The 23,543-nt window shown below is 43.4% G+C and overlaps 1 protein-coding gene across 1 annotated transcript in view; it reads right to left on the bottom strand.

Moving 5' to 3' along the window:
* Positions 1 to 1,506: 1,506 nt before the first annotated feature.
* LOC124594375 overlaps positions 1,507 to 23,543 on the bottom strand; it is a 74,984-nt gene continuing 52,947 nt past the window's right edge. Inside the window, exons 5-7 of the mRNA XM_047132744.1 lie at positions 16,006 to 16,141; positions 5,561 to 5,816; positions 1,507 to 2,424 (exon numbers count right to left, since the gene is read on the bottom strand). Of these exons, the coding sequence (XP_046988700.1) occupies positions 5,564 to 5,816; positions 16,006 to 16,141 (389 nt within the window). The 3' untranslated portion in view covers positions 1,507 to 2,424; positions 5,561 to 5,563. The remainder of the gene's footprint in view (positions 2,425 to 5,560; positions 5,817 to 16,005; positions 16,142 to 23,543) is intronic.

Here is a 23,543-nt window from a genome sequence, read left to right as displayed (position 1 = left end):
GAACAACATCATTTCTACTAAATAAGTGCTCGTAGTTCTTAAGGTATGCATTTTAGAGCCCATGTTTACTAGACAATTTTACTTCGAATGTTCTTTCCTAGCATATCCCTGAATATTGCTCTTTCGTCCTAGAACAACCTGTAGAGAGCGAAGAAACTGAATAAACGGCTTTAGCCAAGCGGTATTTTCCTGTCTTGTCAGTTATTTTTCTAGAACAAGGTTGGCCTACTTACCAGTTATTGGTGTTGAAGGCAACTGCACTTGACTCGTCGAACAGGCGATATTGAGTGTCAGTATTCATAACGAAACAGCGCCAACGAATCGAAACACTGAATATTAAACTCGTTTGTAAGAAAAACATAGGTAGTAATAACTGTCTTTTAGTTGCACGTATTAAAGACAAATGGTATATAGGGCTATTTTTATTAACGTTTGGAAACCCTCGAAGCGACGTACATGACCTTCAGACAAGTAATTTAGTATAAAAGTCATGGGCCGCAAACGGAAAATACGCCGAAGTGGATGCCAAATGTTGAACATTTGAGTCACCAGATGACGTACCTCACCACACGTGCTGGGGTTGGGCTTGTCGATCCTACCTTCACCGGTAGCGGGCAGTGCTGCACATTGTTCGCTAAGCTAGAGCACTTTTCGTAAATGTGATCTGACGTAAACGTAGAAATTGCAAAATTATTGTCATCCCTGTAACAGGGCAAATGCTGTTTATATTTTGTGTTTCTTTCCTTTTGTCCCTTCAATTTTTGTTTACGGACTTTATTTAGTAAAGAGAACATAGATCGTTTACTGGTAGCGACACAGTTCGGAAGCAGATACGCATGTAATTGTGACGCAATAAGCTAGGTTGTTGTTGTATTGCACTTTGTGATAGACCAGTGGAGACCGCGAAACCGATAAATAAAATAGAAAATCAGACCTCAATGTAATCACATATTTGTCTGAAACAATAAAAAAAATTACTGACTGCCAGACGCAAGACTCGAAGCCTGAGCCCCACGCGCTGAAGCCGTACGTGTAGGCTCGGAGCCACACCTACATGAATACGTGACTTGGGTAGGGATGATGAGGTATGACAGACCGATAGGTTCTACCGTTGCACGTGTGGCGAGGTACGTCCTCTGAGGACGTCACATGCTCAACATTTCTCATTAAATTCTGGGTATTTCCAAGCTTTTCGCCCCACGTGTATTACATCAAATTACTTATTTCAGTGTCATCTACGTCACTTCGGGGATTTTTATACGTTAATAATAATCACGCTGTACATCAACTATATCATGCAATGGTTTGTGTGTTAGACACATACCTACACAGCTAAAAGTCATCCGTAGATTTTCCTTCGTGTCGATAGCAGTTCATGTTAGTTACATTTAAATGTTGTTTATAAAGGGCTTCATATAGCAGTCTGTGGTAGTAGCCACATATCTACAAGCCTAAGAATATAGCACGTTCAATAAAACTGTTTATTGTAAGATACCATCAGAGCAAAACAGTACATATGCCACACAATTCAAATTGTTTTGTACAATGTAGCTTCCTTATAAAATAAGTGAAAGAAACGTTCTGAAAAGAATTTTCATAAAATGCACTGGAAGATTCTACGATAAAATTTAAGTAAAGAGAGTGTATTATCTCACTTGTAATTGTACAATAAGGTGGCACGTGTGCAGACAATCATAAAGGGGACAGAGCTTGTCTACATTCACAGTCCATAATTACAAAACAAACACGGGGAGAACGATATGAATTTCAGGGAAACAATAAATAAAACGTTTCAGTTGGTTATGACGTGACAGCATTGCCTCTTCTGCAAACTGTTTTTAACACGTACATGCGACCGTTGTGTTACGAAAATTTAATAACACTTATTAATGAGGCTGTATTTTCGGCGCAGTCTCGTATGGTTACAGAGGAGTAAACAGAGAAGCTTGTCGGAAACTATGGCCCTACTGTTTCTACTTCACATAGCAATGATGATTACCCAGTGATTATTTTGTTTAACAGATTTAGGAATTGGTACATGTGACGTGTTACAGTTTTCTAAGTTTATAAATAGTAAATTACAATGATAGATGTAAAACATTTCGCTTTACAGAAGATAGAATTAAAATTGGGACAGGGCACTTTGAAAGTGAGCGCCGACATCGGTCAGCCGGTGTCTTGTGCGTTCGGCAGCCATCGTTCATCTCCAAACCAATGTGAGACCAACACGTCATGCTGGCACAACAGCGAAAAGACGACTCTTCTTGACGAAACGAACCTCTTTCCAGGGGGTGCCATTTTCCCTCAGACTTCTCACACTTCGTTCAACGCATATTCTCAGAAAAGGTTTGCGTATGTCCATTTTTCACAGGAGGATGTTGGTAACATGTTGAAAGTATAAATGCCGACTGTGTCTCTAAAAACCTGCAAAGAACACAGAGAAGTGTTGTAAGAATACATTTTTGTATTCATATATTAGAGACACTAATGAGAGAACAGTGCGCTACTTACAAATGAAACCAAATAAATATCGTATTAGGAAAGCTAGCAACGCAGCAATCAGCCGCAGTCCCATTGGTTACTTATTATTGTTGCAGATACAGCTTTCAGCTGTGGGAACGGGCCTGCGACTGGTAGCTGTGTACCTATCTTTCCTTATAACAATATATAGTCACTGTGCACAACTTTGCCTTAGGGAATCAAAGTTTGTGAACAGAATAAGTGACAAAAATTGTGGTGTTCGTGAGCGTACATGCCAACTACATAAGCAGGAAAGATAGAGAAAATACATATGTAGGTATAGAAGATCTATTATAATTTGCGAAAGTGTGTGAGTGGTAAGATCGTAAAACATTTTTAGCGAGAGAACAGGAATATTATATTTTACTTTACGTCGATGAAGAACTCATTAAGGACGGAATACGAACTCGGATTGGGGAAGGGTACGGAAGGAGACCGGCAGGAACCATCCAGGCATTCATCGTGATTCATTTAAGGTCATCACGGAAAGCCAATCTGTGGATGCCACACAGGGATTTGAACCTCGGTCTGGCTTTTAAACAAACTAAATCGCATATATCGTCTTGAAGTCCGTAATCAAAACCACTTTACGAAGGTGTCTATAAGGATGTAGGAATACACGATTTACTTTTTAAGTCGAGAGCTAACTCTAAAAATGGGCAGCACAAGGGTATCTTTGGATTCTTTGGATGAACGATTGTTGTAGGAAAGAATACTGAGTATAGTAAGAGATACTACGATTTTTACATATATCTTAAACAGCAACGTCAACTTTCTTAGCGAATGGCAATATTATACGGTAAAAATTACGTAGCTTCGGCAACTATTACAGTGACTTCCTTGTCGGTTAACAATGTTGTCTATTTTCAGTGATAATTTTCGTGAGATCCACTTGCAACTAAAGTAACGAAATTTGTGACCTGTCTATGCTTGCTAATTTTTTCTTTTTTTTTTTCCTTGTTTGATCCCTCACTCTTCTGTCTGGTTTGATGCGGACGATTTCCTCTCTTGTGCCACCCTCTTCATCTCATAGTAGCACTAGCAACCTACGTCCTCAATTATTTCCTGGATGTGTCCCAGTGAGTGACTTCCTCTATTGCTTTTACCGTCTACAGCTCCCTCTAGTACCATGGAAGCTATTCCTTGATAACACATATCATCCTGTCCCTTCTTCTTTTCAGTGTTTTCCATATGTTCCTTTCATCGGCGATTTTGCGGAGAATCTCATTCATTATTTTACCTGCCAGCGTTATTTTCAACATTCTTCTGTAGCACCACGTCTTAAAAGCTTCGATTCTCTTTTTTCCCGGTTTTCCTGTAATCAATTATTCTCCGTCCTACAATTCCATGCTCCAAACAGGCATTCTCAGAAATTTATTCCTCAGATGAATGACTATGTTTGATACTACTAGACTTCTGTGTTTTATGTCTTCATTGTTTGGGCCTTCATGGGTTATTTTGGTTTCACGGTACCAGAACTGCCTAACTTCGTCTACTTCATGACCAAATCCTTTCACCCTGAATATCCTCTTAAGCCGTTATTTTAATTACGTCTTTCTCCGCAGCTCGTGGTCTTGTGGTAGCGTTCTCGCTTCCCGTGTAGGGGGTTCCGGGTTCGATTCCCAGCGGGGTCAGGGATATTTCTCTGCGTCGTGATGACTGGGTGTTGTGTGTCTTTCATCATCATTGAGTCGTAAGTCGCCGAAGTGGCGTCAACTAAAAAGGACTTGCAATACGGCGGCCGAATTTTCTCGCATGGGGCCTCCCGGCCAACAATGCCATATGATCATTTCATTTTTTTCAATTCCGTCTTTGCTTCTTCGATGTACAGATTGAAGAGACAGGAAAGAAAAGATAGACAGCATTCTGTCTTTTTATCTGATTCGTCAGTTTCTGACTGGTTTGGTGCGGGTCGTCAAGAATTCTTTTGTGCCAACTTCTTCATCTCAAAATATATCACTTGCAACCTACGTAATCAGATTTTTGCTGGATGTATTCCAGCGTGTCTTCCGCTACAGCTTTTAGTCTCTACAGCTTCCACTAGCACCACGGAAGTTATTCCATGATGTTCGTTCTTGAATTTGCAGTCTCCTGGTTCTTGTATTATTATTAGTCTTATAGAGTAGTCCTATTTTTTTTCAGTATTTCTGACACATGCTATGTACATGTCTTGATTTGTCTTCAGTTTTACTTGAGCTCTCAAGCGCAACGTGAGGCCTGCCTCTGTTTTCGGATTTAGTTTTCCTAAAGTCAAAATAACCGTCATCTAGCAGTTTCTCGATTTTCATCTCCATTATTTTCTTGTGAACAGCTCGGGTGCATGAGTTGTTAAGCTGTTGCGCGATAGTTCTAGCACTCTCTTACTCTTGTTATCTTCTGAATTGAATGGATGATATTTTTCCTAAAGTCTGGTGGTATGTCTCCAGTGTAATAGAGTCTACATACGGACTTAAACAGCCGTTTCCTTGCTATTTCACCCAATGCTTTTAGAAATTCCGATGGAATGTTACCTAAGGCCTTATTTAATCTCAATTATTGTAATTCCGTTTTACACCCGCCAGGATAGCCGAGAGCTCGAACGCGCTGCTTCCTGGACTCGGGTAGGTGCGCTGGCCCCGGATCGAATCCGCCCGGCATATTACCGACGACGGCCGGTGTGCCAGCCAGCCTGGATGTGTTTTTAGGCGGTTACCCACATACTACTAGGTGAATACCAGGCTGGTCCCCACGTCCAGCCTCACACGATTCGGCAGACATTTGAACCACATTCACACTATTTCACGATTTACACTAGACACAGACAGCTGGGGTACACTACTAATTCCGTCCCGGGGGGTTATGGGGTGGCGGTAGGAAGGGCATCCGGCCACCCCTTAAAATTAACCATGCCAATTCTGTACTTAACCCTGCCGACCCTGCGCAATGCGAGATAAAGGCAGTAGCAAAAGAAAGAAAAAGGAAGATTGTAATTCCCTTTTACGTTCTGACTGTATTGCTGGATTCCTCCCAGCACACCTGTTAAGAGCCTCTCCTACCGCACCTGTTAGAGCCTGCGGGCGCTGGCGGCGGCCCAGGCGGCGGCCGCTGCGAAAGCGACTGCCAGGCGGGCGCCGCCGGCGGACCCACCAGGGGCGGAGGCGCGGCTGCAGACGGCGACGCCCAGCTGGCGGCAGAGCGGCGAGTACACCTGCAGGCTGGACAGCGTCTCGCCGATGCGCTGCAGGAACATCGCCTCGGAGCGCCGGCAGCGCGCCCGGCTCGCCACGTACACGCACACCAGGAAGCCGTGCTTGGCGCTGGACGACCCCCAAAACGAAAACACTCGCATTAGCCAGTCCCCTCAATGATGCTAGCTCCGCTTTCCGCACTTGAAAAAATTGTCATACTACTTGTCTCTAAACACTCACCCGTGTTCCTTCATGAGTCAAAAGTGAAAAAGAAACAACGGTGGGAAGAAAGTATGTCGTCCTGACAGTGGCAAATTGTGTTTTATGCAAGAAATTAACACGTAAATCTCACCTAAAAAAAGTAAGAGTAAATAATATCAAAAATACCTATACGATGTAACTCAGAAGTAGCTGATGTGTCAATTGAACAAGTGGCGTACTTTAACTATAGCCGACCACTGTGGCCGAGCGGTTCTAGGTGCTTCAGTCCGGAACTACCCAGCTCCTACGGTCGCAGGTTCGAATCCTTCCTCGGGCATGGATGTGTGTGATGACCTCAGATGTTAAGTCCCATAGTGCTTAAAGCCATTTGAACCGTTTAACTATCCGGGGACTGTTAATATTAGCTGTAAAGACTTAACCATGGAAGAGGAAAAGCAAGTGCCAAATGCAGTAAGAGTAGCTGTACGCCTGCAAAATACTGAATGGGGAAAAAAATTTATGGCAACTGAGGGGAAAATAACAATGTGTGAAACAATGACATACGCAACAGAAACTAGAGCTTAAACGAAAAAGATAGTTAGTTGATTTGGGGTAGGACACCAAACAGCGGGGTCATCAGAATGAGATTTTCACTCTGCAGCGGAGTGTGCGCTGATACGAAACTTCTTGGCAGATTGAAGCTGTGTGCCGGATCGAGACTCGAACTCAGGACCTTTGCCTTTCGCGGGCTAGTGCCCTACCATCTGAACTACCCAAACACGACTCCCGCCCCGTTCTCACATCTTCACTTCTGCCAGTACCTCGCCTCCGACATTACAGAAGTCGTGTTTGGGTAGCTCAGATGGCAGAGCACTTTCCCGCGAAACGCAAAGCTCCCGAGTTCGAGTCTCGATCCGGCACACCGTTTTAATCTGCCAGACAGTTTCATATCAGCGCACACTCCGCTGCAGAGTGAAAATCTCATTCTGGAAACATACCCCTGGCTGTGGCTAGGCCATGTCTTCGCAATATCCTTTATTTCAGGAGTGCTAGTTCTGCAAGGTTCGCAGGAGAGCTTCTGTAAAATGTGGAAGGCAGGAGACGAGGTACTGGCAGAAGTGAAACTGTGAGGACGGGGCGTCAGTCGTGTTTCGGTAGCTCAAATGGCAGAGTGCTTGCCCGCGAAAGGCAAAGGTCCCGAGTTCGAGTCTCGGTCCGGCATACAGTTTCAATCGGCCAGGAAGTTTCAGCGACGTCATCGATCCCATAGGATTAGGGAAAGATGCGGAAGGAAATCGGCCGGGCCCTTTCAAAGCAACCATTCCGGCATGTGCCTGAAGCAATTTAGGGAAAACACGAAAAACCTAAATAAGGATTTGAGCCGTCGTTCTCCCGGATTCGAATCCAGTGTGCTAACCATTCCACGGCTTCGTTCGGTCGTAAAATATAAGACAAACGTTAACTGTAGAGGAAATGAAGAACATAAGAAAGATCGAGGGAGTAACCATGTGGGGGGGGGGGGGGGGGAGGGGGGGGGAAGCTGTTGATAAGCGAACAGTGTCGAATATAAAATACAAATAAAGCGATGAAGACAAGGAAAGGAAATTGGGAGGAACGTATGGAAAGGTTGGACACTTGAAAACTAGCTAAACTTTGTAAACACGCACGGGCGCGTGGGAAACGACTACCTGGAAGACCACTCGAGAGATCGGCGAGCACTTGGTCCAGTACATCCACGAAATGAGGCAGACAAGCGGGAGCAACGCTACGCAGCAGAGAAGGAGAAGAAGAAGAAGAAAAGCGAAAAGTTAACACACCTAGTACACGTTTAGGTAGCAATAATTGTCTTGACGCTAAAAATCAACCCTAATCTGCGGATTCGAAACGCCTTCAAACCATTCACTAAAATCTTCAAAACAGCGTTTCGGTCTCTGTTGCAGGCGGCCATTGTCAAGGTGATTTGTTAACTCATGCAGGATACAGCACCCTGTAGATGCGGCTTGTAAAGCGAGCGAAACAGATTTGTAAACAAAAAAACTACGATGTTACGTACATTCAAACTTTTTATGGAAGGGACAAAGATCACAGATGTTTACGCTTGCATATATACAGTTAAATGTTACCATAACTTCTTCAGTGGACTTAAATATTTTAAACTAATAAACATACACAATGAATTTTGTTTTCTGATGAACGGGAAATTAAAAAAGTTTTTTTTTTCATACCTTTTCATAGGTGTTCAATATGCCCCCCTTGAGATGCAAGGCATATGTCAGTGCTGTATTCAGATTGTTCCCACACTGCAGCGAGCATGTCTTGAGTTACAGCTTCCATAGCGGCTGTTATGCGATTTCTCAGTTCATTCATTGTTGTTGGTAACGGAGGCACATAAACAGTCTTAAAAACTCCCACAAGAAATAATCACGTATAGTAAGGTCCAGTGACCTTGGAGGCCAGTACTGTGAGGATGAGTCATTTGGTCTACTACGAAGGATCCATCGTTCAGTAATCTTTTGATTTAAAAATTTCCGCGCTTCCAGATGCCAGTGTGGCGGTGCCCCGTCCTGTTGGTAAATGAAGTTGTTCGAATAGGTCTCCAACTGTTGAGAAAGGAAGTTCTCAAGTACATTGATATATGTGCTTCCTGCAACAATGTTCTCGGCAAAGAAAAATGGACCATACAGATTTTCCCATGAAGCTGCACAAAACACATTAAGTTTTGGAGAGTCCCTCACATATAGCACAACTTCATGTGGTTGTTCCGTACCCCATATTCCTACATTACGACGTTCCAACTTTCCATTTAAGTGGAATTTTGCCTCGTCACTAAACACTAAGCCACGAACGAAATTACAAAATTCGACACGTTGTTGTTTGTCACCACGAAGAGCTTGCAGTAGCTGAGTTTCATATGGTTTCATGTGTAAACGTCGACGCAGCACAGCCCAGACGGATATTGGGGCCATGCTGAGCTGTCGAGCTGCACCGCGAACGGATTTCTGCGGACTGCTTGTGAAACTATGGCGGATGCGTTGGATGTCTGTGACAGATACTCGGTGACAGCCGGCCATTTGCCTTTACACAAACAACCCGTTTCTCGGAATTGTTCATGCCATTGTCTAATGCTCTGTGTAATAAGAGGAGCCACACTATACCTAGTCCGAAAGTCACGCTGAACAATTATTACTAACCCGCACTGCGCAAAACGTAGAACACAATACGCTTTCTGTTGTTCCGATACCAGTTTACTAGAACTGAAGTGGCTACACACTGCTCTTACCTAGCGGGAACCACGTAAGGCTCGAGAGTTTGTTCTTTCCAACAGTACGTTGTCACGCATTTATCTCAAATAACATAATAGTTATGATTTTTTTTAAATCGTATGATTCTTTCTGATACACCCTTATATCTTCAAGTGACCAGTCAGCGCAAGTGACTACCGTTTCTGTCAGCGGTTTTTCTTTGGCCCATTCAGACTCGTAAGACTAATTCAAGAGTTGAGTTCTGTGAATGGAAGCAGCGGCTCCAAAGTTTGCAAAGCCATCAACGGCTGGCAGAGTGGCATTTTGACTCCATGCCCGTCCGTATCGCACCCAAATGACGCCACTGGCTGAGGATGACATGGCAGTCGATCGGTCCCGGTTAGCCAGTCGGAGACCAGAACGGAGAAGTTTTTTTGTTTACACATCCTTAGGTGAGTGAATATAGGGACGGCAGAGGATGAGAAATATGGTGCGAATAAATGGTTGTTTGAAATCTCTCAGTTCTTCCATAGCTCAAGCACCTCTGTGGACAATTGCACTACCGTGAGTTTTATTATTATTATTTCTATCATTATTATGACTACTTTGTTAAGCTGACCATTTCTCGCATATTCTCTTTGCGGACGGCTTGCCTATTATTAGGCAACTACGAAAAATAAGTGAGAGGTATCACTTTTACATCACAGAATGCCTTCCCCGTAGTTACTATCAACTCCTTCTTTTTCGTTTCTGGAACACCTCGTTGGTGAGAAATTAGTTTTCACAATTGAATCTGATCAGCATTCAAACCAGTTTGAACAAAGGGTGTCGTGCTCTTTCCGGTCGTAAGCTTTGCGGCCCGTCGCGTCAAAGTGGAGTTCCCGACCACAAATATTTTAGCCGAGGGTTTTCTGAACGTCAAAGGAAGCCTCGATAGTGGGAGAGGCTCTGGCGACCATTTTCTAATAAGTACATCCCTTCAAGTTTTATTCAGGCTTGGGACTGCACATAGCACATAGCTTTTTTTAAATTTTTCTTTTTTGAGTGTGATTACATCTCAGCGCTGGGTTCGTCTTTGAAGACGATAATGTAGGAGCATACTGCATTCATTTGAAATCACTCGAATGAAATGACCTGCTATGTCAGCTGACATGTTAAGCATGTTTGTCACCGGCTGCAACTTGCAATGCTTGTCACTCATCGCAGGGATACTCCTCACTCACTGGATGACCTTAAGAAGGCTACCGTCAAAGACGGCTTGAGTAGCAATGTCCGGACCACAGGATGATGTGACAAGGCTGATTTTGGTTTCACAGATGGCTGAAGATGAGTACTTTAGGAGAGACGGCCATTATTTTGGTTATTGTTTTGCTTTAATTTCATAGTAAAGTCATTTTATTTTGTTTAATATGGCTTATCCTTTCATCCCTCACTCCCGCAGTGTCTACGCCAACACACTTTAGCAGCTATTTGGACGGTGGAAAACTTTTTATCAACATATTATAAAAGGATCCTTCATGTTTCGTCTGTTAAAGTAGGATCATATTTTACGAAATTTTAACTTGTAATCATTGATTCTTGATTACACTTTCCCGTCTCATTTTAAGAATTTTAATCTCTCACTCAATTTTTTGTAAGAAAGATTTTAAACATCCTTTTTGAAAACACATGCTATTGGAATCTCTTTTAATTTCAAATGTAGCGTATATTTTTGATTTACTGAGGAGTTTAGCTTCCTATCACAACCTTCTACACCCATTCGTGGGCTGGCGTTGGTGGCCGAGCGGTTGTAGGCGCTCCAGTCCGGAACCGCGCGACTGCTACGGTCGCAGGTTCGTATCCTGCCTCAGGCATGGATGTGTGTGATGTCCTTAGGTTAGTTACGTTTAAGTAGTTCTAAGTTGTAGGGGACTGATGACCTCCTATATTATGTCCCATAGTGCTCAGACCCATTTGAACCCATTCGTGGTCCTGTGCAACTAGCTAGAAACATTCCGTAGTTCAGTAGTTAAACTAGGATTTTCCATCCATTGGTTGACCATAATATAGTCGGTGAATTTTTTGACGTTTTCTCAAGTCAGCATTTCGTCCATTATTGTCATCCACGCTTTATTGAAACTGTTTGTTGGAATACGCGTCACTGCAGTACATATGCAGCAAAGCAGTAGGATATCTTCTCTATCCCTGCAGTCGGCCGGTGTGGCCGAGCGGTTCTAGGCGCTTCAGTCCGGAAGCGCGCGACTGCTACGGTCGCAGGTTCGAATCCTGCCTCGGGCATGGATGTGTGTGATGTCCTTAGGTTAGTTAGGTTTAAGTAGCTCTAAGCTATAGGGGACTGATGACCTCCGATGTTAAGTCCCATAGTGCTCAGAGCTATTTGAACCATTTTATCCATCCCTGCATTTCTCCGTTAACCCTATTATCCCGACAATATAGCTTGAAGTCAAAATGTCCGCCAGAAAGGGATGTTTAGGGAAATACCGTTTTCATAGATTTAACTGCAGACTTTGCAGAGTCAAGCACTACAATTTTCAGTGCCCAGGTAGGCATTTTAGTTCTTAATTCAGAAAAATTGTTTCTTCTGTATTTTGACTATTGTCTAGAAACAAAGCAAATAAATCAGAAAATGTCTTCGTCTGCTTCCAAAGTCAACGCGTATGGTGTACAGCCGTTTGAACAGTCAAACGTCTCGTCTGTTAGAGTAGTTCCATTTATGCACAAGATTTTTCTCCGTTTCTTCACAGTACCAAGAGTTATTAGGAACAGACTTGTCACCAATTGTCAGAAATTTGTTACATTTTATTCACTTAATTTCGAAATATCTTCGCTTAGCTGAATCTCCGAACATATTCCAAGGTTCTGTGTCTTCCCAGCAGCGCCCCTTTTTGCTTTACACGGTGTTGTCTTGTTCTCATAATTTGGCATATTTGCCCTGAAATCTAAAACTGCATTTTTCAAATCGTGAAATTCCTCATTAATAATGTAGGAAACCGGCATTCTCTTCTCTTCATGGTGTCTTTTCCTGCAGTCACGCATGCGTTTCTTAATCTGCACATCTGCTTTGCCAGATGGGCAAAACTGTTGCTGTTTAGCCATGATTCTGCCATTTGTTACTTTTAAACGGCCTTGACACTTAATCTGTTCGGAATTCACGCACAACCAGTTCGTATACTGATCACATTTTCCGTGCAACCGATAGCGATGGGCATTCTTGACAAGGCTTTGACTTCCCTTTTGTTATTATAATCATTTCAATTACTCACATTGTATAGAAATCAAGTAGCTTAGGGCTACGAAACCATAGGGAAACGGAGGCTGTAGGCGAGGGCACCGCTTGACAGACTGTGACAACACATCCGCCGGTGAACGACCGGTGAAAATCAGAAGTGGGGGAGTCGCTGGTCCAAAACCTCACGATGCAAAACTGCTTGGTTGGAAGTCTCACGGTTCCTGTGGCGTCCATAACATGTTCGGAACCACCACGGTCGGAAAGCCCACGTAACCAGAATTTGTTTTATCTTGATTAGTTCTGTGTTTCTTCTGATACGATTTAAAGGTCTTTCATATTCTCCTTATAGCCAGTCATCCAGTGTTACAATCTGTACTGCCTTGATAACTTTATATGTGGTCGCCCTGTATATGGAATAGACGAATACCAAAGTTTAATTCAGTTGTCAGATTCTGAACAACTGAAAATTTAATTCCTGAAGTCCAGTTTACTCCAGAAAACCATATGAATTAAACCACAGAGCAGTAAAACTGAAATCAGCAGTCCTTACCGAAGCCATATCTGCTCAAAATTACAATTTTCTCGTATAAAGCATCATCCACATCCAGAATAAATCCATTACCATGGAGCCTAACGTACATACACTAAACAGTCAGAAAGTTCGTCACAGCTACGGTTCTCAAAGTGTAACTGAGTCGTCGTACGATGTATCCTGATTCAGAAATGTGTCTCCAGCAAGAAATGCAGGAGAACATCTGGAGTGTTTGAAGATTTTGTGTATACGAAATGCTTCGAACTTTCTCAGTAAAAATCTTGTTTTCGTACTATATTCATCAAGGTCACCAAGCATACACACACAATTGGCAAATCTCTCATAGTTTCGTCACATCAATAACGGCAAGAAAACTAAAAAAACTCCGCCAGAACAGGCCATGAATGTCCAACGGTAATGTCCGGCCGCCGTGTCATCCTCGGCGTTCAGGCGTCACTGGATGCGGATTTGGAGGGGCATGTGGTCAGCATACCGCTCTCCCGGCCGTATGTCAGTTTCCGCGACCGGGGCCCATACTCCTCAATAAAATAGCTCCTCAGTTTGCCTCACGAGGGCAGAGTGAACCCCGCTTGCCAACAGCGCTCGACACTCTGGACGGTCATCCATCAAAGTGCTAGCAAAGACCGACAGCACCTAACTTCGCTGATCTGACGGGAACCGGTCTTACCACTGCGGCAAGGCCGTTGGCCAATAATATTAATGGTAACAGAAAAATAATAATAGAAGTAAATAGTAATATAAATGAAATAAAACAATTTCAGAGACTTTATTGGTCTCATGCAGACACTACTTTATGTATATGGACTGAAGCGCCGAGTGAAAATTTGTACCAAGGTCGGCAAACGAAACCGCTTCTATTCTTTATTAGGCAGGTGCGTCAGCCACTAAGCCACCTTGGCATATCGGTTCACACAAATGCACTGATTAGCCTAGCACGCCTCTCTCCTCTATCCAAATTCTCACTGCCGCTCAGTCCACGTTAAATTCCCCCTTACACACGAACAGAATTGCTGATATTGTTCATGTGGCACCTTGACATCGAACGTAAATGGAGGATACACCTTATACAAATGAAATTTACATTCGACGCTGAAGCTACTATTCCAGTACACGGAGAGCCTCGGCAATTCTGTTCGTGTGTAAGGGGGAATTTAAAGTAGATTGAGTGGCAGTGAGAATTTGCATCGAAGAGGGAGGTGTGCCAGGTAATCCGTGCAGATGTGTGAACCGATACGCCAAGGTGGCTTAGTGACTGACGCACCTGCTTGGTAAGCAATGCACCTGTATTCGATTCGCGGCCTTCGTACACCACATTTTCGCTCGCAGTTTCAGTATATATATATATAGTATAAGGAGAAATGTAAGCATTAAAGCCAATAGCGCAATATTTGTTTGAAATATTAGTACTAAGATTCAGGAAAATAATAAGGTAAAACGAGGTATATAAATATTACTGACAGTAACACTGTAGTGGTTAAACAGATTTGGGAAAATATTAAACATACTGTTTTTCAGAATATGTCTACAAATACCAAAAAGAGAAAAAGAGACAAAGTACAAAGTTAAACACTTCACAATGCATTACTACTTCTCGATGAAAGTATTTCTACTGCACAATCAGTCTTTCAAGTATCATACTCCATTAAGAATTACTGCAGGGTGAGAGCCACGATGAGAGTAGTGGGGCGAGTTTCACGTGAAGGCACGGTGCGGATTCAGCACCCCACCTGTGGGTTCAGCGACCTCCCGCGGTTGCAATCCTTCACCCTCCACCACGGCAGAGCTTCGCTTTGTCATCTTTTCAACGGCTTCAGGTGGAGGCAGCATGGTATCCTGTGTGAGCGTTCGTCACGCTTGATATCTGCTTTAGTTGCATACTGTTGTGGTTAGTATTATTTTCTTGTTTTTGTTATTGTTGTTTGTTACGTGACACTTAACAAAGTGAAAAGTATGTTCATCACATGTTATTTGTAAAAACGTTCCACGTCATTCTCTTGTCAGAATATTAACGTTTGTCAGCTGAGAGAAACACTCTCATCGTCACGTATCAAATTTGAGGGAAAAGAGAAACAACAGAGGCTCGCGCATCTGCGAAAGAACTGCTGCAGCTCTGAATATGAAACAAAATACTGTTGTGAAGTTTTAAAGCAATTGTCTGAGAATGAAATGGACGCTATAAAATTATTGAAGCTATACAGTATCGGAAAAAAAATGCTGTTTGCAAAAGCGGATTATGAAAGTAGATTTATTTGCGGCGGATATGATACGACCTGTTGCTTGCAGTTAGCCCTACGTCGCAGACAGGAACAGCCGACACTCTGCAAATTACCATCCTTAAGGAGGCAAGTACTTTCGAGGCGGTCCGACTTTGTTATAAAGCAGAACAGCCTGAGCTGTCGCTACGACTAAACAGAAAAAGTAGAGACAGGTTAACTGCGAAACTAGTGGTCTTTTTTCGTATTGAACTACAACGGACGACTGATAAGCTCTTTATGGGCGAGCGCTAAGATTCAGTTTCTTTAACGTGGGCACTACACCTAACAACAGTAACTAAATTTTTCGCTTGCCAAAAAAGCTAACATCTTCGGGAAATGTAGTTTCGTGAAGTTGCTGCAAATAATGTTAAAATTTTGCTGTGGTAAATATACAAAGATGAAAACATAGTGCAGGACTTCGAGAACGCAATGATACCAGTTCCATCTTTGTACATCGAATAATTTGCGAGTCTGATCGAGGTTAATGAAACGCAAGGCTATCCGCGTGTCCCGTGAGGGATGCGACAGGTTTGTTCAACGCCTCCGCTGCACTTTCAGTTGTGTCAGCCCTAAAGTGATTTTGAACAGAGTGCAGTACGATATGAGTGTTCTTTCCTACTTGCATTGCATTTTTTCCCGAAAATTACTTTCTTAATTACGAGAAAAAGTATGAAACACCAGAAGAGAAATCCTATGAAAAAGTAAATGACTTTTTACAAATATTTTGTTGTAGTCTTAAAACAAACAGCTTTGAATTCCTCTTATCCAGAGAGCTGCCCCAACGTCAGCTGATCACGGAGAGCACAGCACGGTGAATGTGAGGAGGAGTGGTGCTCACCAGCAGAGTTCCAGCATGCGGGTGTGCCTGTCCTTGAGCGCGGCCGTGTCCTCATTCACAAGCGTCATGAAGCGGTCCGCACACTCCGTCCAGTCATCCGAGATGGCGCGGTAGCAGTCCGTGTACTGCAGGTACTCTGCAAAACACACGACAGCTGTTACTGTTGACACATTCCAACAGTCCGAAACGAAAGAGTTACAAATTCAGAACGGTTCATTCATCAGAAACGTATTTCTTGTCCCTCTCTTAAATGTAAACATATTACGCAAGTCGAATTGTTTACGAATTGTGTCATTTAAATTCTCGTCCATAACGTGTTATGACAACTGTGTTCAATCTTCCGCCGTCGAATTCTTAGTTGTTAAAATCAGTGACAGAGTATTTATCTCATGGCAATGCGGTGTTTCGGAAAACGATAGGTCAGCTTAGTTGGTGGTGATCTTAATAACGTCCTTGTAAAGTTGTCCATAGTTAAGTGGTCAGAGTGTCTGACCACTACTCGAAGAACTGGAGCCCGATTCCCAGTGCTGCAATGGATTTTTCTGAGGTGGGCGGACTGGAACGGGGTGAGCTCAGCCTCGTGATGCCAACTCAGGAACTACCTGACCGAGTAGTAGCGAGTCCAAGGTATAGGAAGCTGACCAGTCGGGACTGAGTTGTGCTGACCCCATAACCCTCGAAACCGCATCCCAATGATGCCACTGGCAGAGGCTTACACGACGGCCGGTCAGGAGTGAGTGGTGCGACAGCGCCAGTAGAAGGAGCTTAGCTGTTTGATAACCATTAAGACCCAGGACCAATTACGCATCACTTTTTGAATGTCTTATACTGACGATACATGCCGGCGAAATATACAGCGTATACGAACGTCCTTCTCAACACAAGGACTGAGTTTGCAAATAATATCCTTCCCTTTCGGGACTGGAAGACGACGGAATCCAGCTGTTCAGTCTGCACCTACTCTTTGCCAAGATACCGTATGAGAATGAAAGCTGCGTTTCACATGAGGAAGTTTTACAGAATATCCGCTGAATCATGGAGAGAAGATGCTTTTTCTGCAGTTTTGTATCATTTTTAGACATAATACTCGCTTTTTTCGACTGCTTCTGAAATTTCTTCCTTTCATATTTTAGGTCAATCGTTTATCTTTCTCCTTTTGCGGACCGCGTAAACTTACAGTATATACGAACAAGCGAAACAACAAGATTCGGCCGAAGTCGACAGTAGACGCTGAGCAGTACACGCTTCCCAGAAAGCTGTGGCTCTGCGGCGCGTCTAGTACTTGGAGCCAGATAGCGTCAGCAGGTTCAGACGGCACCATCCATCACGTCGCTGACTTCGACTCATCAGCGATCGCCATCGATTACACATCAGCGCCACGGCCGATCGCCTGTGTATCCGCCCCAACTCCTCCCTTGAAACCGGTCTCAGGCTGAATAGCTGCTGGAACCCATTCTAAGATTCGCTCTGGACTCCCACTCTGGAGTTCAAATTACCGGCCCGCCATCCACATTTCGGTCTTCCCTGACTTATCTAAATCCTTCCAAGTAAATGACGGAATTGATACTTGCAGAGGGCAGGTCTGGTTTCTTTCCTCATCTATCACTAGGCCGAACTCGTGCTCCGATGACGTCATTATCGATGGGGTGTTAAACACTAATTTTCCTATCTTCTAAGTTTCACAGTACATTTTTCTTAGACTGTTCATCTGCCTTCTTTAAACATGCGCCATTTTACTACCTTCTACCCCGTAACACGGGGATGTACAGCAGGTGGTGGTGAGACTTTTCTGTGGTGTTTCAACCATGGCGAAGTAGAATTCATTGTAGCAATGGGATCCGACTGGTCCACAAACACAGAATATTCACGGATCCTTAGCTAAATGTTGGGCAGCTTGCAATATGTTTACCGTAACAGAAGTGACAAAATGTAAGGCCGAAAAACTTCTGTTTCTACTATTTTTGTTATTGAGAACTTCGTCGTTTGAGAAATGACAATCAGCCTCTTAAGAAGAAAATGTGTGACAGTCATAATTCACTTAAATATTTGTGTGGCTATGTCGCTTTTGACTTGACATTTCTTGTCAGTATCCCCATAAATAAAAGTGAGGAAAAGATGCATTACAGGAAGCCATTGAGATTACTACATAAACACATACGTACACCCCAAACGACCCCACAGAATGAGTCTAGGCTGCATCAAATACGTTGTCATCATACAATACACGCACTAGACTGGTAGGCCATGCCTATGGCCACGAGTAGCGACACGTGTGTGAGTTTTTTTACTATTATTATCAATCTTCTGACAGGATCGGCGTGACCAGTAACGTATTCCACACCTGCGTTAAGCTCTTCATCTCAGAATAGCACTTGCACCCTGCGTCATCACTTATTTGTTGGATGTTTTACACCATTTTTGTTCCCGCACAGTTTTCTCCCTTCATAGCTTCCTCTAGTACCATGGAACGCATGCCTCAATTTTTTAACATGTCTCCTACCGCCCCGTGCCTTCTTCTTCAAGAAGATCCGTTCTTCACTGTTCTGCGAAAAACCTACTCGTTCCTTACTTCATCAGGCCATTTAATTTTCAATATCCTTATGTAAAACCACAGTTGAACCTCTTCGATTCTCATCTTTTCTAATTTTCCCGTAGTCCGTGCTTGACCGCCGTAAAGTACTTTGCACTGTCGGAAATTTCCTCCTCAGATAAATTCCGATATTTGGTACTAGTAGATTTCTCTTACATTTGGATATAGCCCTTCCCCCTTTTAGGTATGGTGATTTGGTTTTCGGATCCTCCTTACTCTGTCTGTCATGTGCTATCTTGCTTCCGAAGTACAAAAATTTCTTAACTTCGTCACACTTCCTGGTCCCAAATTTCAATGTGTGTATCACTAGTTTCATTTCAGCTATTTCTCATTACCTTCATCTTTGTTCTGTACTCATTAGTCTGTTTATTCTAATCAAAAGACCCATAATTCTTCCTTATTTTCACTGACGACAGTCATCTGCGAATCTCATCACTGATATCCCTTTACCCCGAATTTTAAAACCCACTGCAGAGCCTTACTTTTATTTCCGTCATTATTTCCTAGTGATAGAGATTGAACAGTAGGGACGAAAGACTGCATCCTATATATGGCGTCGAAAAAGTTAGTTTTAGTGCATTGGTTTAGCACCAGCCATACGACATAATGAAAGTCCGCTGTGTACAGCAAATAGTTCGGATAGTAGCTTTGGTTGCAATGTATCCAAAAAAATTTACTGTAATTGTGAAGACAAATGTCTAAATATTATGTGTTATTCAATATTCTTTACAAAACGGCTATCAAATTCTACATACTAACAGAATAAGTATGATCAGATGTATATCGGATGAATGTCTGCTGACTTCTCATTTATGCATACATTTATAGGCACATTCATAGGCACATAAATGCAAATTTCAAATCCTTATTACTGACAAACTACAACAGATAGAAACACATTGTACTTATCACTGGTTACAGGAAAATTTAAATTTTTGATATAGCTACGTTACTGTTTGTTTGTAACAACATAGCGACTAACCCACAAGAGAAATCATTTCGTGTGTTGGAATTTACGCCAAGTCAATCCACTGCTCAAGTAAAAAGAGCATTCCGTCGTTTATTCAGCAAGAAACCGTTTCTGCGCAAGTATATTTATGAGTGGCGTATAAAATTCTTGGAAGCTAATTGCAGATGCAAAGGGAAGAACGCTGGTCGGCCACGCACGTCTCTTGAAGACGTCGAGCGCATCCGGAGTCCTCAACAACAAGTCCACAACACGTGCAGGCCAGGAACTTCAGTTTCCTCAAACAATGGTGTGGAGTGTTCTGAAATGACACCTGCACATACAGCCTTACATGTGACAGTTATTGCAGCAATCTCGTCGCGGCGACCATGTCAGCCGGATACCTGGCTGAAAAAGACTTACAAGTTCGTGGAGCCCTCCATCGGTAACGTTGGAATTCAGTATGGTGTTGGCCCACCCTTAACCTTGATGACAGGTTCCACTCTCGCAGAAACACGTTCATTCAGGTGCTGGAAGGTTTCTTGGGGTATGGCAGCCTATCCTTCACAGAGTGCTGCACTGAGGGGAGGTATCGATGTCGGTCATTGAGGCCTGGCAAGAGGTAGGCGTTCCAAAATATCCCAAAGGTGTTCTATAGGGTTCACCCCAGGACTCTGTGCAAGCCAGTCCATTACAGGGATGTTATTGCCGTGTAACCATTCCGCCACAGGCCATGCATTATGAACTCGCTCTATCGTGTTGAAAGATGCAATCGCCATCCTCGAATTGCTCTCGAACAGTGGGAAGCAAGATGGTGCTTAAAACATCAAAGTAGGCCTGTGCTGTGATAGTGCCACGCAAAGCAACATGGGGTGCAAGCCCCCTCCATGAAAAACACGACCACACCATAACACTACCGCCGCCGAATTTTACTGTTGGCACTACACACGCTGGCAGATGTCGTTCACCGGAAATTCGCCACTCCCACACCCTGCCATCGGATAGCCACATTGTGTACTGTGATTCGTCACTGCACGCAACGTTTTTCCACTTTTCAATCGCCGTGAAACACGGAAAAGGCTCACCAAATGCGGATGTGCTTTGTGCTGTTTCTGTTCACAGAGGTTTAGGATATTTCGTTTTGTGAAGGAAACTGTGACAGGAATGTCATACCTGGACACGTTGCAAAACTGTTTGTTTTCTCTTCACAAAGATTAAACTGATTTCCTTTTCAAGCATGCTGTGCCGCGTTTTTTGCTTTCACTTTGAAGTGCGGCGTTATCTTAACACCACCATCCCACAACTTTGGGCTGGAAGCGGTGGACAACAAGATCCTGTTTATTGCTTTTGCTCTCCCAGGTCAGCATCTATATTTCGTCATTTTTTTGCTTTGTGAGCAGAAAGAAAACCCAGTTTTCGTCCCGCCTACGGCAGCTGATCTTCAAAGCTGTCGATTTAGTGAAGATGGACCAGCTGACTCATATCTGGAATGAAATGGAGTACCGTTTTAATGTTTCTCGATCAACGCATGGCACTCATGATAAGGGTACTTTGAACCTTCCTCTACCCAGTGAAATGCGCGGGGTCTTTCTTTTTTTATAGTTTTTGTGTAATATACTACTGAGAACTGATCTTTCTCTTTGAAACACCCTGTATTTGGATGCATAACACTGAACTTGAATAATCTCTTATGGTTTCCCAAGTTGTTTATGTTTCAGGCGTGAAAATGTTTAATAATAAGTTACAAATACACTACTGGCCATTAAAATTACTACCTCGCGAAGATGACGTGCTACAGACGCGATATTTAACCAACAGGAAGAAGCTGCTCTGATATGCATATGGTTAGCTTTTCAGAGCATTCACACAACGTTGGCGCCGGTGGCGAAACCTACAACATGCTGACATGAGGGAAGTTCCCAAACGATTTCTCATACACAAACAGCAGTTGACCGGCGTCGCTGGGGAAACGTTGTTTTGATGCCTCGTGTAAGGAGGAGAAATGCGTACCATCACGTTTCCAACTTTGATAAAGGTCGGATTGTAGCCTATCGCGATTGCGGTTTATCGTATCGCGATATTGCTGCTCGCGTTCGTCGAGATCCAATGACTGTTTGCAGAATATGGAATCGGTGGGTTCAGGAGGGTAATACGGAACGCCATGCTGGATCCCAACGGCCTCATATCATTAGCAGTCAAGATGACAGGCACCTTATCCCCATGGCTGTAACGGATTGTGCAGCCACGTCTCGATCCCTGAGTCAACAGATGGGCACCTTTGCAAGACAACAACCATTTGCACGAACAGCTCGACGGCGTTTGCAGCAGCATGGACTATCAGCTCGGAGACCATGGCTGCGGTTACCCTTGAGGCTGCATCACAGACAGGAGCGCCTGCGATGGTGTACTCAACGACGAACTTGGGTGTACGAATGGCAAAACGTCATTTTTTCGGATGATTGCTGGTTCTTTTTGCAGCATCATGATGGTCGCATTCGTCTTTGGCGACATCGCGGTGAACGAACATTGGAAACGTGTATTCGTCATCGTCATACTGGCGTATCACCCAGCGTGATGGTATGGGGTGCCATTAGTTACACGTCTCAGTCACCTCTTGTCCGCATTGACGGCACTTTGAACAGTGTACGTTACATTTCAGATGTGTTACGACCCGTGGCTCTGCCCTTCATTCGATCCCTGCGAAACCCTACATTTCAGCAGGATAATGCACGACCGCATGTTGCAGGTCCCGTACGGGCCTTTCTGGATGCAGAAAATGTTCGACTGCTGCCCTGGCCAGCACATTCTCCAGATCTCTCATCAATTGAATACGTCTTATCAATGGTGGCCGAGCAACTGGCTCGTCACAATACGCCAGTCACTATTATTGATGATCTGTGGTATCGTGTTGAAGCTGCATGGGCAGCTCTACCTGTACACGCCATCCAAGCTTTGTTTGACTCAATGCCCAGGCGTATCGAGGCCAATATTACGGCCAGAGGTGGTTGTTCTTGGTACTGATTTCACAGGATCTATGCACCCAAATTGCGAGAAAATGTAATCACATGTCAATTCTAGTATAATATATTTGTCCAATGAAAACCCGTTTATCATCTGCATTTCTTCTTGGTGCAGCAATTTTAATGGACAGTAGTGTACAATTATGCCCTCTTTTAGTTAAAATTGTTCGATCATGATATCGTATTGCATGCAGGCCTGGCAGATAATGGCGTTCTTCAGCCGACCGGCTTGCCGTTTTCCACATTCTTGTTCCCAGACTCCGGGTCATACCACTGTCCTTTCATAAGTCGCCTATTTCAGAGAGTTTCGCAATTTCCGGCCCGTATCGTCGCGAGAATGATTCCTTTCTCGTTCCTCCTTCGCGTATAAATTTTATTCACTGCGCCACGAGCCTGCAAATTCTCCCAATCATAATATTTTGGTTATCACTATATTTTACCGTTGGCTTCCTGCAACAGTAGACAGTATGCCGATCGCGTTATTGTACTTTCGGATGGCTTTGTCGATTCCGATTTCTCACGCAAAACCGTTTGAAGCGAAACAGATGGAGAGCATATAGAAAAAGTTCACCACTTCATTCAGAGTTCCCTGTCATGTTATTAGTCGCCATACGTTTTGTCGTCATTCTGAAATATTTTTCAGAGTGTTATTGTTTATGACTGATTTTATAAGGTATACAGCTCTTAAATTTGTTTCGTTAATTTGCTCTCCTGTACGCGCAACGCGTAAATGCACACAAATTTCTCGACAAAAATCAGAAATTGCTGCGCATGTTTTAAAATGTTTTGTTCCTGTGCTGTGTTGTGTTTACATTTATGTAGTTGTTTACTTGTGTAATAAAAAAAATGGCTCTGAGCACTATGGGACTCAACTGCTGAGGTCATTAGTCCCCTAGAACTTAGAACTAGTTAAACCTAACTAACCTAAGGACATCACAAACATCCATGCCCGAGGCAGGATTCGATCCTGCGACCGTAGAGG

Source organism: Schistocerca americana, chromosome 2 (assembly GCF_021461395.2).
Source record: "Schistocerca americana isolate TAMUIC-IGC-003095 chromosome 2, iqSchAmer2.1, whole genome shotgun sequence".
NCBI lineage: Eukaryota > Metazoa > Arthropoda > Insecta > Orthoptera > Acrididae > Schistocerca > Schistocerca americana.
The sequence above is the reverse complement of the archived record's forward strand: the minus strand, read 5'-3'. Positions and strand labels throughout refer to the sequence as shown.